At 29.0% G+C, this 15,103-nt stretch overlaps 1 protein-coding gene across 1 annotated transcript in view; it reads right to left on the bottom strand.

The window, feature by feature from the left end:
• Nucleotides 1–1,157, bottom strand: part of LOC126737285 (protein gooseberry-like) — a 30,613-nt gene extending 29,456 nt beyond the window's left edge. The window contains exon 1 of the mRNA XM_050442113.1: nt 946–1,157. Coding sequence (XP_050298070.1) covers nt 946–1,000 — 55 coding nt within the window. The 5' untranslated portion in view covers nt 1,001–1,157. The remainder of the gene's footprint in view (nt 1–945) is intronic.
• Between the last annotated feature and the right edge of the window lie 13,946 nt (nt 1,158–15,103).

The raw sequence follows: 15,103 nt of genomic DNA, 5'->3' as shown, positions 1-15,103 counted from the left end.
TAAGTAGCATATTAGGAACTTAAATCTTAACATTAAAACTAACTGAACCTCAAATAAATAAACTTTTCAACCTATATTTTAAACTAAGTATCTGTAAATAATCAAAAATGTAGTATATTCTATCGATTACACTGAAAACTAGAAACATTTTTTTAGTGTAGTCTTTCAGAAAAATTTTAACTATTCAGTTATTTAATCGTTGTAAGGGTAATTTAGGAAAAAGGTTCACATATCTATTTAAGTTATGCATAAAGATAACTCAAATGAACTTGTAAATTTAAATTTATTTTCCTATTCTTTTCAATCCATTTTTAATATTTTTAAATCATAAAAAAATATTTCCATAGCGTTTTACTAGCTTTGAATTAAATCACAGAAAATTAAGTAAATCCTGATTTTTTCCTGTGTTAAAAAAATATAAATTTATTAGTGCAACTGGACCATGAAAAAATAACACATAAAATAAACTATTTTTACGGGTTCTAAAAAATAAAACCCATAAACCTATTTTTTTCAAAATCTTCAGTTAAGATCTAGCAAAAAATTGTATAATTATGAATTGCGCAAATTTGAGAAATTTTAATAAAATTATATTATGATGTTATCCTTAAATTATATAACATATATTTCAGAAACTTACTAAAGCCAACAGTTTGTTGAGATTAAAAAATTAACAGTTTTCTTGCTGCTCAAAATTGGCACGAAACTAATTTTTTTAAGACTTATTTTAAAAATAAATGCCATTTTTATAAAGTGACATATGATTCAAAGCTTCTATTTCAGAAATATTTGTGGAGTATGAACATATTTAAAATTGATATTGTAAATAAATATTTATACAGTATACGGAGTTAGACTCAAAATTTGTAGCTAGTGTTTATTTATATTCCGAACTATAAATAATCAATTGAAATATATAACTATACATGTGAAGTATTATTTTACCTTGGAAAGGATATCCAGTGAAATACGGAGACATGTTGATCGTGGATACTGCCATAACACCAATGAAACACAAGACTCACAAAATACACAAAAATCTTTAAAGAAAAAAAGTTAAAACCGCGACCGACTTTCGAAAGTAACTTCACAATAACCCAAAAATCTTCAAGGAAATTCTCAATAAAAAAAGCGACAAGGAGCTTTAGGTGAGTACCTTCAAACCAAAACTGACCAAGACGAAACTGTTGATGACCGTACCAGCTTGAGGTGCGGTAAATAGGCGTGGACTATTGGACGAGCTTTCGCCTGTTTGCGCCAGTATCGTTTTCCCATTGGCTGTTCCATGGCGATGGGTGTGACCATGGTAATTTTTTAAATTTAGCGTAACCTTTTGGTTTTTCAATGGGTATGGAGACCACCCTTGGTGACTGAAAGTCTGCCGTGGTAAAGAACTTTAATGTGCATTTTTATGGGTTTCGGAATGGGCTGTTTTAAGTGTGAGTTTTGGATCTAATTCTAACGGAACGCTTGGATTATTTTTCCTATAAATGAGCTGTATAATTTTTTGCTTCGAATTTTTTAACTGGGTATAATGATGGGAACTTAAGGCGTCTGAACAATAGGTAAAAGATCATTTTGATTTACTGAATTTTTATTTAAATTTTAAATGTTTTATTGACGATTTTAAAGTATACGTTACTTTTAAATTGGTCCTCTTAAATTTATACACTATTTGGTTTCCAGACAGGACAAAGATTCATTATTTTACTAATAATTACAGAGAAGAGCAGAAAGAAACAATAACAAAAAATTAGGTAAGGATCAACCAACATCGTTGTGCAATAGGTCTATGTAAAGTTTTTATATTAAAATGGTACAAAATAGATAAAATTACTAAATAAGTGAGCTTAATGCTTCTTTTTAAAATTTTCAAAGAAAAAAGAAAAACTTAGCAGGATTTTTTGCATGTTTGTAAAAATTTGTTCGGGAAAAACAAGTTGTTTATTTTCTTTTCCCGGAACTCATCTATTCACGAGCTTAGCGTTTGATGGGTGAATAAATGGGTAAAAACATATTTTTAATAAATAGGGCTTTATATTATAATTTTTTAATGAAAGGAAGCCATAATATGAAAGAGAAAGAACCTTTCGATCTATGGATAAAAAATAATTTTACACTTGGAAATAAGTATTCATATTTTTACTATTTTATTTAGGGTCCTTAAGATCAGGCAGCATTCCATAAACGTATTATATAGGGGGTTAATAAGGTTTTTACTATTATGTGAATTCTAATAAAACTCTTTTTTTAGCTTTGCATTTTATTACGTATTTTAATTTTTTAAGCTGTATTTTCATTCAAGTTTCCCAAAAAAAAAAATCTTTAAATCCGTGACTGTGATATAGCAAATATAAGCCAAAAATCTTATGTTTATACAGTTGTTATTTTAAGGTATTATAAGGTATTGTATAGAGAATTAGGAATCACTTTTACAATTATACTGAGCTTTTTACAAATTAGGTATATGTAGGTCTTTAGGAAAACTAAATTTGCTAATTTACTTATTTATTGACTTATTATTAAGTTAAGATCGCTGTTTTTTAGTAAATTTAGTAAAATAATTTTTTTAGGAAATATGACATAACATACATTTAAGTTAATCATAGGCATAACTTAATTGGGTTCGATCATCTAAATTATAAATATGAGTAGGTACTTGTCAGTTTACTTAAAATATTTTAAGTAGTGTTTTTAGCAACAACAATAATAGACATAATAAAAATTAGTTTAGATAATAAGGTAAAATAGCGGTTAATTGTAGTTTTTTTAGTATCTTAGTTTTGATGAATTCTTGAATGCAAATGATCTAAATAATGTATGTGCTTTTCATTGTATTATGTTAAATTTGTAAAATAAAATAATTTTGTTTTTCAATTTATTATTTTACTATAACGTGTGTAGAAATATTGTATTTGAAGACTTATGTAAATAAATCATTCTGGGTTTAAGAAATGCATTAATTATAAAATTCAATGTTCATATATATTTATATAGTAAAAAAATCTGATGTTCACACGTTTAAAAAAAAATCCACTGTTATAAACTATTCTATATTTGAAAAGTCATATAACTTAATTACGAATCATATCAAAGTTCAAACACGAAAATCTAAAAACAAAAATAAATACACATATATATGAGCATATATTTACATCCGCTATATTGTTCATTATACTCGTGTTCAGACGTGAATAACCTTATATACAATATTTTCAAAATATGCTTCTCAATATATTTATTATCAGTAAATATATATTTTCATACAAATTTATGGCGAAAGAGAGCTCAAACGACAATAAATTAAATTCTTGTTTTTTTATCGGTTGATGAAACCCGTAAAAATTTAAAATAATAATATCTATTGATAATGTCAGTTAATATTTACTTTTTCTTTTAAAGAAATATTCAAAAATAAAAATAATAATCTAAAAGAGCAATTCTACCTCGTCGTCATCGTCGTAAATAATTTTTTACCATATTTCCTACATATTCATGAAAAATAAATAATGATTTCTATATGAAATATTATCAATGTTCTGTTGATTATAAGAAATCCAAAAATATTTTCTAGGTAATAAATTTTAAATTAGTACTATTATTGAAAATAGGAAACTGACTTGTTCCACTTATATTAGCAGCCCCAAAAATAGCTTTCCCATGTCTTAACAATATAAGATTTTGGCTATTACCTCCTTCTCTAACCCTTTTAATTTTAAGAAGAATTGTAAGAAAGGGGGCTGGAACAGGATGAACAGTTTATCCCCCACTTTCTTCTAATTTAGCTCATGAAGGAGCTTCTGTTGATTTAGCTATTTTCAGCTTCCACATAGCTGAAATTTCTTTATTTTTTGGAGCTATAAATTTTATTTCGACAGTCTTAAATATAAAACCTTCAAGAAGAAGACTAGAATAAATACCTTTATTCGTATGAGCAGTAAAAATTACAGCTATTTTATTATTAATTTCTCTCCCAGTTTTAGCAGGGGCTATTACTATACTTTTAACTGACCGAAATATTAATACATCATTTTTTGACGCAGCAGGAGGGGGAGACCCAATTCTTTACCAACACTTATTTTGATTTTTTGGTCATCCAGAAGTTTATATTCTAATTTTACCAGTATTTGGGATAATCTCCCACATTATTAACCAAGAAAGTGGTAAAAAGGAAGCCTTTCCCTATTGGAATAGACGTAGACACACGAGCTTACTTTACATCAGCAACTATAGTAATTGCTATTCCCACAGGAATTAAAATTTTTAGTTGATTAGCAACTTTCTACGGGGCACAAATTTCCTTTAATCCCCCTACTTTATGAGCATTAGAATTCATTTTTCTTTTTACTATAGGGGGACTAACAGGAGTTGTTCTTGCCAATTGTTCAATTGATATTGTTCTTCATGATACGTATTATGTAGTAGCACATTTCCATTATGTTCTTTCTATAGGAGCTGTATTTGCAATTTTAGCGGGATTCACACAATGATTTAGACTATTTACAGGACTTTCATTGAATAATAAATTCCTAAAAGCTCAATTCTTCACAATATTTATTGGAGTAAACCTTACATTTTTCCCTCAACATTTTTTAGGTTTAAGAGGTATGTCTCGACGATACTTAGATTATCCAAATTAGATTATCAAGTTTCCTTGTATACCTACATTATCTTTCCACTATATATCAATAACCCATAATATTCTTGTAGTAGCTGTTCATCTTCTTTAAGGATGTGTACAGGAACTCTATGCAATCACATTAACAGAATACTGTACATATATATACTCCAAGTGACTCTGACCATATCGAGATTTATCCCACTATCACTGCAAATAACTGCAATTAGTGCTAATATATCCCTGAAAAATAAACTCACCGCAGGTTCCGACGGGATCCCTAGCCCTCTTATCTCTCATCCTAATCTAATCCTCCCTATCATTTCCCATTTGTTAAATATAATAATCCATACTGGCATACTTCCTGGAACGTGGAAGACAAGAGTATGTCTTGCTTTTAAAAAGGATGTTTTTAGTTTGATTGAAAACTAACGACCCGTCTGGATCCTATGCATTTTCTTTAAATTATTTGAGACAATCCTCTGTCATAATATTTTTTTCAAAGATCAATCTCGACCATCCGTCAACCAGCAACGCTTTTGCCCAGATTGATCATCAAATATTGATAAGCAAATTAATGCGTATATATGCATTTTAAGAGATTCTTATGAAATTGCCTGTTTCCTACCTGACAAATGGAAAACAATTTATAGAGATTGAGATCTGTTAGTTTTGCTTCAACTTCAGGGGTATCTCAAGGGTTTAATCTGGAACTACTACTCGTTTATTTCTTTATCAATGACCTTTTAAATATCATTAATTGTCATCAATTGGCCTATGCAGATGATTTGAAAATTTTCTGGAGAGTTACCACTCTTGAATTCAGTTCCCTCTTGCATCATAATATCAACTTAGTAGTGTAGTTTAAACAGACTTAGTTTAAACTCAGTTTAACGTAGATATCTAAATGCATCGTTATATCATACTACACAAATTAAGATCCGATAATATTTGACTATCAAATTATTGATGTATTTTTAATAAAAAAGTCTTAAATTTCTAATCTAGGTATAATGTCTGACAGGAAACTCACTTTTGTACCGCATGTTGAGGATTTTGCCGCTGCAGCTTCAAAGATGTTAGGACTATTTATTGAAGATGGTGCTATCCAAAAAAAGGGATATACTATATTTTAACAAAGGTAAAAAAACACAAAGTCACGGTCTCATCAAATCCATATAATTTTTTCAAAGCTACACGTGTTTCGCTCCTATCGGAGCATCATCAGGACTAAAAAATACATTAAGATATTTTTCACAAAACAAAAAGAACGCTTATAAAACTCATTACCTAGACCTACACAGATCACATTACAACTAACAACAAAAGAAAAGCTAGGTTAAGTTAACAATTCCCACCATATATTTTTGTTTTGTGAAAAATATCTTAATGTATTTTTTAGGCCTGATGATGCTCCGATAGGAGCGAAACACGTGTAGCTTTGAAAAAATTATATGGATTTGATGAGACCGTGACTTTGTGTTTTTTACCTTTGTTTTGTTTTCGTTTGGTCTCTTAGTGAAAAATGGATGATACGTTTCTATTATATACTATATTTTACTGTTATTTATATTTTGAGGAAAGTTGAACGTCAAATATTAGGTTCAATCAATTCTCTATGAAATGTTGTTAATGATACAACAGAATGGACAGGCCCTAGTCACTAATACACAATTTTAGTTTATCGCGAGTTTTAAATATAAATATAATATAGAAATTCGCCTATATTGTCACCTAATTGTTGTGTTTTATGCACAGGTGGAGGAAGGTTTGAATATGTTTAGAAAATGGAAATAATTTGTATGCATTTATTTTCAATTTTTAGCTATTAATTTTGTTTATTATATTTTATCCTGTTTTGTGTAATATATATATATATATATATATATATATATATATATATATATATATTTATTTACATTTTATTTTAAAGATAACTTTACATACTTTTTTTACGTAATTGTAAATTATTTTTATTTTTCTTTAATTGGGCATTAGCCTGTTGGAAATAAATCCTTATTAGGAAGGAATTAAATGTGAATAAAATTCTAAATTTACTTATATTAGAGACGTTTATTTTTTTAAGATTTTTGGTATGTTTTACGTAACATTTATTATACAAACTGAATAGATTTAAACAAGTTTAAAAAAAATAATGTTGATGTCAAAAGGTTTTTAAGTCAAAACCTAAAAGTTTCAAACGCATCTGTATTAATTTTTAGAAGAAAATATTTACGTTTCTTCTAATTTACTTGAAAAGAATAAAATGTCGAGCTTGGTGACGATTTTTTAAAATTTTAATAAAACGCTAATAACTTCTTGTTTATTTGAATTTGTAAAAAACATTTTTTTAAATTTTGTGCTTAAAATAAAATTGGTAAAAGTGAATTTTTATGGGCTATTTCTTAATAAAAATGTCACAATATTGCTCCTTATTTATCAATATTTAAATTATTTTAAGAATGTCATCTCATTATATTCATGTAATTTTATTGATCACCGTTGGACCACCTTACATCTCATATACATTTTAGGGCATATTCACGAAAAGTTAAGGCAGAATTTTTTGAGTACAGTGAACAATTAATCAATAATTTATAATATACCTTAATTAATTAATTTTTTCTGACAGCTCCATTATATTATATAACTCGTAAGATCATTACGTACACTTCTGAAAGTTACTAAATCTAAACTACTTAAGTCTATTTAGACTGCAATTTCTCCTAAGAAAATTGTGCCGTTTTTAACATTAGCTAAATTCTTGATAAAATATTTATAGAACATATTTGTAATATGATTTCAATTAATGTAAAATTTTTAATATCATAACTTTTATAACAACTTAATTTAATCCTTTCGATTGTATTAACGGGGCTTCTATTTAAATCTCTAAATTTTCCGAACGATTTCTTTTAACACAAATATAAGATCACGCATGATCTAAGCTGAAAAATAAATTCAAAATTTTAAAAAGGCTAACGCTGAACCTACACAAACGCCGAAAGGTCTTAGCGTGACTAATCCAATTAAGCGAGTCATGCTTTTCTACCTTTTGTGTTGCTTAGGAGGCGCTTAGGACCACCTGGTATCTTGCCAACTTGTGAATTGTAAAAATCCTTAATAAATTCTTTTTATATATTTATGAGGAATATCTCAATGTTAAAAAATATCGAACGGTTGTTAAATTTCAATATACATAATATGGTATTCAAACTGATTTACATTTCACAGATGCTCCATCTATAAGCTATGCTGGAAGTCTATTACTTGAAAGGCGCTAATATAACCTCTTAATTACAAGGTGCTATAATATTCAAAAATAACTGAAATATTTTTTAAAATTTTGTACAATAATTTAAATCATTAAGGGACAGTAATTTTAATTATCATAGAATAGTCTCAAAGAACTAAAAAGAAATAATTTTTTTGGTTATATTTTCTTAAATGAAAATGGTGCCTTATATAAAGATAAGCCTATCAACCCATTTGCTTAAACGTTAATGAGTTAATTAAAAATAATTTTGTTTCTTTGAAAAATCGGTGGCGTATGTATTTACTTTTTCAAAAATATTTAGCTTAAACATTTTAGCCCTTATATCTTAAAACAAACTTTAGAGGTGTAGAACGTACATTCCTATTAACTTTTCTCCTTGAAACCCCCCAAGCATACGGACACTGTTTATCGGCGGTCCATTTTATTATAATTCTTCATTCGATAGTTATTATAAGTTATTCATATGCAATTAATACCTTCCCTAAGAATTTAACGTGGTTACATATATATAAAATAAAAACATTCTAAAGCATTAAATCAAACCAACTCTCCCAATGCTGCATAACTTGTATGAATATGACTTACATTTGTCTATATCTTTTGATTTTCGGGTTCTTTTATAAGATTCGCGTTCTAAATTTTCATGAACCATAAGCACAAGTTCATAATCATAGGAGATTTATAATTATAACAAATTAGTAAATAAACATATTGAATATTTTTTCTGAGATTTTTTTTTTTTGAGATTGAGGAATTAAGTATTATACATTCACATAGCAAGTGGCAAATACAAAATCTCTATCACATAAAAAAACAATACTGATTTTTTTAATCAAAGCACGCCTTCGTTTTAAGTGACCTGAGCGCTACTTAGCTGATAAAAGTATAGAAAGAGCTGTTTCTGCTCTAACAGATCGGAAACATCGATTTGTCAAAGCCTTTAATAAGAAGACAAAAATAAACGAAAAATAAGAGAGTTTCATTGACAAGAATAAGCAAGAATATCAGCTGGAAAAAGTATTAAATTCTAATTGTACCAAAAATAAAAGAGAATAAAAGAGAAGAAATCCTAAGAATGGAAGACTACTTTTTTTTAAATTACTTTTAACAATTTTGTTAAAACTTTGCTATTATTCAAATTATTACTATTTGCCACATTCAAGTCGACAGCTACTTTTGATATACTCAGGCATGTAAAAACTATCAATATATTTTAGTTGCGCGTGTCCTTCAACGACCTTGCCACATTGACAAGTTTTAATTATTTTCCTATTTAACGATATCCTATATTAATTCATCTATCCACAAACTGCATTAGTTTCTGGATAGAACTTCCGCAGTTTAGATTTTTTCGGATGCATAAAAGTTCAAATAGATTAACCTTATTATTTATCCGTATTCCTATTCATTGTAAGCTATTAAAACAATGGTGTGTAAATGGCTCTAAATGCTTAGAAGAGATGTTACTAGTTATTTAATAGTTATTCGAAAAAGGGGCACTACACTGAGCTTCCTAAACATAGGAAAAATTACTCGTACTATTTTTTTTGGATTAAGAAGATTTTAAACTTTTAACTTAACTGACTTTAAACTTTTTTAGGATTCAAACAATGTTTAAGTTAATAATAACTCGAGGTTAGAGGAAAACTAGTTCAACAAAACAATCGGTTTTTTAAAAATGTACACTAATAATCCATCCGAGCCTAAGAATAAATAGAACTGGTGTTCCTGGACAGTCGGGATTTCGTGAGCATTATTCTTGTGAATCCGTTGTCGTTAATATTTGTGATAATTTTCTCAAAGCTATCGACTGTGAAAATCTTGTTCTAGCGGTATTTTTAGATTTTAAGAGAGCCTTCGAAACGATAGATAGACAAATTTTAATTACCAAACTACAGCAATTAGGAATTAGGGATAATGCTTTGAGTTGGTTTAAGTCGTATGTGTCCAATAGAGTCCAACGTGTAATGTTTAAAAATAGTATATCTCAGTGTGTTTCTGTTAATTATGGTGTGCCTCAGGGATCTGTCTTAGGACCATTGTTATTTCTACTGTACATTAATGATATGGTAAAAGTTTTTGAAAAGTATAGGGTGGTATTATTTGCAGATGATACAATGGTGTATATTATAGGCAAAAACTTACAGCAAATGCAAATCGACCTAAATAATGTATTAAATAGTTTATTTGTCTGGCTTTGCACAAATTGTGTTTAAATACAGCTAAATCGAAGTTTTGAATATTTGGCAAGAAGTCACGACTTAATAAGTGAAATTAAGTATTTGGGTACTATTCTAGATGCCAATTTAAACTTTTGTACACATGCAGACTACGTCATGCGAAAATTCTCCAAAAAAGTTGGATTTATCACCAGAGTGGGGAGAAACCTCTCCATAAGCACAAAGCTGCTTTTGTTTAATAGCATTGCACTTCCGCATTTACAGTATTGCTCCACGTTGTTGTTTAATCTTAAGCCACAATATAAAATACACCAGTTAGAAGTAATACAGAATAGAGCTATGAGACTGATTTTAAAATGTGATCGACATACACCAATTAAATGTATGTTAAGTGTCCTAAATATGATGTCTGTGACTGAACGTATAAAGTTTAATGTCTATTTGTTTATATTTAAATTGAATCATCGTTTGTTACCCAGCTATATCTGTGATAAGTTAAAATCGTTTGAGGATATACACACACAATACTAGACATCGTCAAGATTTCGCCATAGTGGATAGGTGCAACACTGTTCAGTTACTTAATTCGATTTTATTTAGAGGCTCAATAGAATTTAATAAAGTGCCTGTGATAATTAAGACCTGTGATAATGTAAACCAGTTTAGGAGGCTATTAAGAAAACATCTTTTAAATAGGAATAGCTAAGAGTATTTCTATTTTCTTTTTTTTGTGTTGTACATTATATTCTTTTTATGATTTTAGTTATAAGTTTTATTATACCATTTGTGTTGTCCTAAGCTAAGTTTTATTTATACTCATAATTGTTGTGTACGTTTTCTTTTATTACGCTGATCACCACTCTATTATACCTAATGTAGCCCTATATGTAATGAACTTTATTGGTTTATTATTATTATTGTGGTTTATTTTCTTTGTAGAATTTAGTACTGCTTTATATTATAATTATAATTATTGTAATGTATGTAGCTATTATGCTAAATAAACTTCTTTATTAACTGAACGTCTTTACTTTAGTGTACTAAATCGGAGGCATCTAAATAGCTTTTCCAGAGAATTCTGAATACTAGTTATTCTGGAAACTTAGCTAGAAGTTAAATTTTTAATCAAAACTTGATTGGAGTATTGATAGTTAACATTACCAAAGTGACCTGCCAAGAAATTGGGATAAAAATGGCACAACTACTACAATTTTCATATAGTTTTGCTTTCGAGAAATAAAATAGGGTTTTTTCACATTTTTCTCACAAACCTTAAGCTTATGTGAGAAAAGTATAGATAAAATGCTATAGATTTTATATCACCTATAATTATCTTAAAAAGCATTTTTTTCTCGGGCAATAATTTTTTGCAAAAAAACTTTTTTTCATTAACCCTACCCTTAGCCCCCCACCCACCCAATATAACTTACCAGTAAGAAATTTTTTTCAAAAATCATTGTTTTCCAAAATAATACGCATGTTAATACGTCGTTATTATCTAATTTGATATATTTATATATACGTATATCAATAAATATTTAATACAAAAACAGTGCTATTATATTGGATATTATGGACGAAAAACGGTGATTTTTCAAAAGAATCTCTTACTGGGTTGGTGTTTGGGGTGGGTGGAGGGGTAAGGTTTGTGTTTATGAAAAAAAATATTTTTGCAGAAAATATATATTCAATATTTAATTTAATAATACTGTTTATTTAAATTTGATATAATTTTATATAAAAATATTTAGGATAAAAACAGCATTATTAGATTATATAATATGGACGAGAAACATTTATTTTCTAGAAGAATTTGAGAAGTGGTAATCGAGTTTAAAAACTAGATATGTAAATCCTAAATCAATTTTTTTAAATGCCAAATTTTTTTCTAAAGAAAATTGTATATGTTATACGTTTATTCTATAGTTTAATAAACATTCCTTGACCATATACGGTTAATAAATATACCAAAACCAAAAATTTACTAAAAAATCGTTTAATAAATATATATTTATCGATAAAAATATATGATATGTTGCTTGGATAGTTCGTAAGCCAATGCATTGTGTGTTATTAAAACAATAGTGTATAAATGGCTCTAAATATTTAGGAGAGACTTTACTGAATAGTTTTTTGAAAAGGGACTTGTATTATTGACTTGGACTGAGAAGAATTGAACTTTTTTAAGATCAAACGCAAACAATGTTTAAGTTGATAATAACTCGAGGTTGGAGGAAAAATAGTTTAACAAAAAACGGAGTCACTAATAGTCCATCCGAGGCTAGAAAGAAATAAATAGAACTGATTGTCTCTACTTTAGTAAGCTAAATCGAAGGCATCTACATAGCTTTTCCAGAGAAGTCCGAATACTAGTTATTCTGGAAACATACTAAATAATAATTTAATCTGAATACATACTGGATACATAACTAAATGTTGATTTTTTGATAGAAACTCGACCAAAGGATTGATAGTTCGCCATCCCAAGACCTGCTAAAAAATAAGGATAAAAGAGTAACAGAAGGCATAAATGGCTCTCCGTAAAATAGATTCTGATGATAGGAAAGACCATAATTAACTGGTCAATTCAATGTTTAATATGGTTCAGTGTGATAAGTTATATAATGCTTTTTTTATGACTTTTTATTGACAGATTTATCAAACTCTAGAGAAAGTTTCTGAAAAAGATAATTACGATACAGTAGTACCTTATTGTCTTAATAAATTTTCAACAATATATAGACTCCCTTTAAAGGTATCAAATCCTAATTCACGATATAAATGAAAATGATCAACCAAATTGTGCGTAAAAATGAGTCAAAAAGTGATGACTGCAGTTAGAAGAGTTGCATAAAACCAGCCTTATTCTTTTGATCTTTTTTTATCCTGTTTTTAGTATTTTACTCTGCAATAATAGTAATAAATCATCAACATAGTCTTTGTAAAACTTAAACTTATCAGCTTTGTAGTATAGTATCTATAATCCTTATTAAAAGCATTCCAATTCGAATCTAAATATATGTAAATATATTAAATATTGCCTTGTCCAAGGCTTTCTGTAGAGCAGGTATACTTACGACTAAATTTTGAGCAATAAATCTAGACTTATTAGTTGCCAAACTATCATAAAGTTAGCTTCTATAAGAAAAGTTGGCACGAATGATTTAACTAAAAAATTATCCTTTGGGACATATATTTTGGATATCGCAATACATGCATCACCAATTTTAGACAGATCGTATACGTAGGATCAGTGAGGCAGACTCAGTTAGTTAAATCAGACAAATATATTTGTCATAAATTCCCTGTTGTCCACATTTATTAAACAAATCTCAAAAAACTAAAATCAAAACCGCAATACAAGTTGTACCAGGTGGTCTTAAGCGCCTCCGCCCGCACAAAGGGATGACTTGCTTGATTAGATTAGCCACGCCACGTTTCGGGTCTCTTTTCGGATCGTTTCTTTCTTTCACACTCGGCCGATTGTCGTTAGTCATTCCGCTCACACAACGAGAAATCAATATTGAATGGATCCGATTGTGTACGGCTACTAAAATCAATGATAATACCCTTTAATTAATAATTTAGAGGTGCGCGTTTATGGGCGTAAGGCGCATAAGGATTATATAGTCGACACTTTATGGTACTGATGACGGTAAAAGAATAAGTTATAATATTGTTGGAAATAGTTTATTGAGGCAAGGAGGATACATCTGGTTAAAACTCTTTTCGTCTCTTAAATATCTCTTTTGAAATATTGTAGAAACTTATTTACTTGTAACAAATATATTCATAATCCCTTTTCATCTAACAAAAGGGTTGGTACGGATAGACTGCGTGGGTCCTCTATACTTATACACGTGTATTAAAATTTCATCTTTCTGGCTCAAGTAAACTTAATCTTTTAAAACCGTTTTGTCACAATTCTGAACTCATATATGCCTCATTGGGTGACCTAAAAGCTCAGGACATGAGTTAAATAGAGAATGAAGGATTTTTTTATAGCATAAAAGCGCTCTGGTCTTTGACCATTAAGAGTAGAATAAAATGAATAATTCATGCATAATAATAATAAATAGAGGAGTTCTAAAGTGGACCAACACCGAACTTGATGGGCTGCAACGAAGTACTCGCACAATACACCACCCTAGAGCCTCAACTATATGAACAACTTCACCCAGAAACGCAAGGTGGACTGACTCAACTGATAGATCTGCCGTATAAGTAACTTATGAAATTGAGCGAGTTCTTCAACAGGAAGGTTCAAACATTACAGGATCACTCTAATAAGTGACAACCCTCTCAATTCTCTGTCACCAAGAAGAAGGATCAATGGGTCCAAAAGCCATTACACTGCAAGGATTTGAACCAACTACCTATAGACAAAAAAGCGTTTAACAGATGGCTGAAGGATGAGCACTCTAAATGTGTCCGTCAATCTTACAGCAGTATTAACTGTTAACAAATTTACCATGTCAGAATGTAAATTTACTATATTTATTAAATTAACCTAAATGATACTAGATTTAGGAAAATCACAGCTTTTTACAGTCGATATAGTCATTTTGCATAAAAATTTATCCATATGGTTAAAAAACCCGGCACTCTTATAGAACGTCACGAAAATTACAGAAGCCCGTAAAACTGATTGAAATACGGTTAAAATTGCCTGCTTACATTATTATAACATCACATGTACCTGTAAATTCGAATGTTAGGCAGCTTGCATCTTAAGTAAGCCAAATGCAAGATCGAAATTGGTATATGAATAGAGGTACCAAGAGAATTTATTTTATTTTATTAGAATATAATTGGTTATTTTATTAGACCAAACGTTCCTGCAAAAAAATTCACAAAAAGAAACTCATTAATATAAATGCTGGGTGCTCTGCATCAACGTGGAAACCACTAATAGAAAACGATGCTAGTAATTCGAAAGTAATTATTAATAGTATTGGACCACACCAAGTTTAAAGATTTGTTAGAAGAAACAAATAAAGAGATTTCCTAAACTCTCACGAGATGTGT

Source organism: Anthonomus grandis, chromosome 6, assembly GCF_022605725.1.
Source record: "Anthonomus grandis grandis chromosome 6, icAntGran1.3, whole genome shotgun sequence".
Lineage (NCBI taxonomy): Eukaryota > Metazoa > Arthropoda > Insecta > Coleoptera > Curculionidae > Anthonomus > Anthonomus grandis.
Note: the sequence above shows the minus strand (reverse complement) of the source record. Positions and strands in the feature narration are given on the sequence as shown.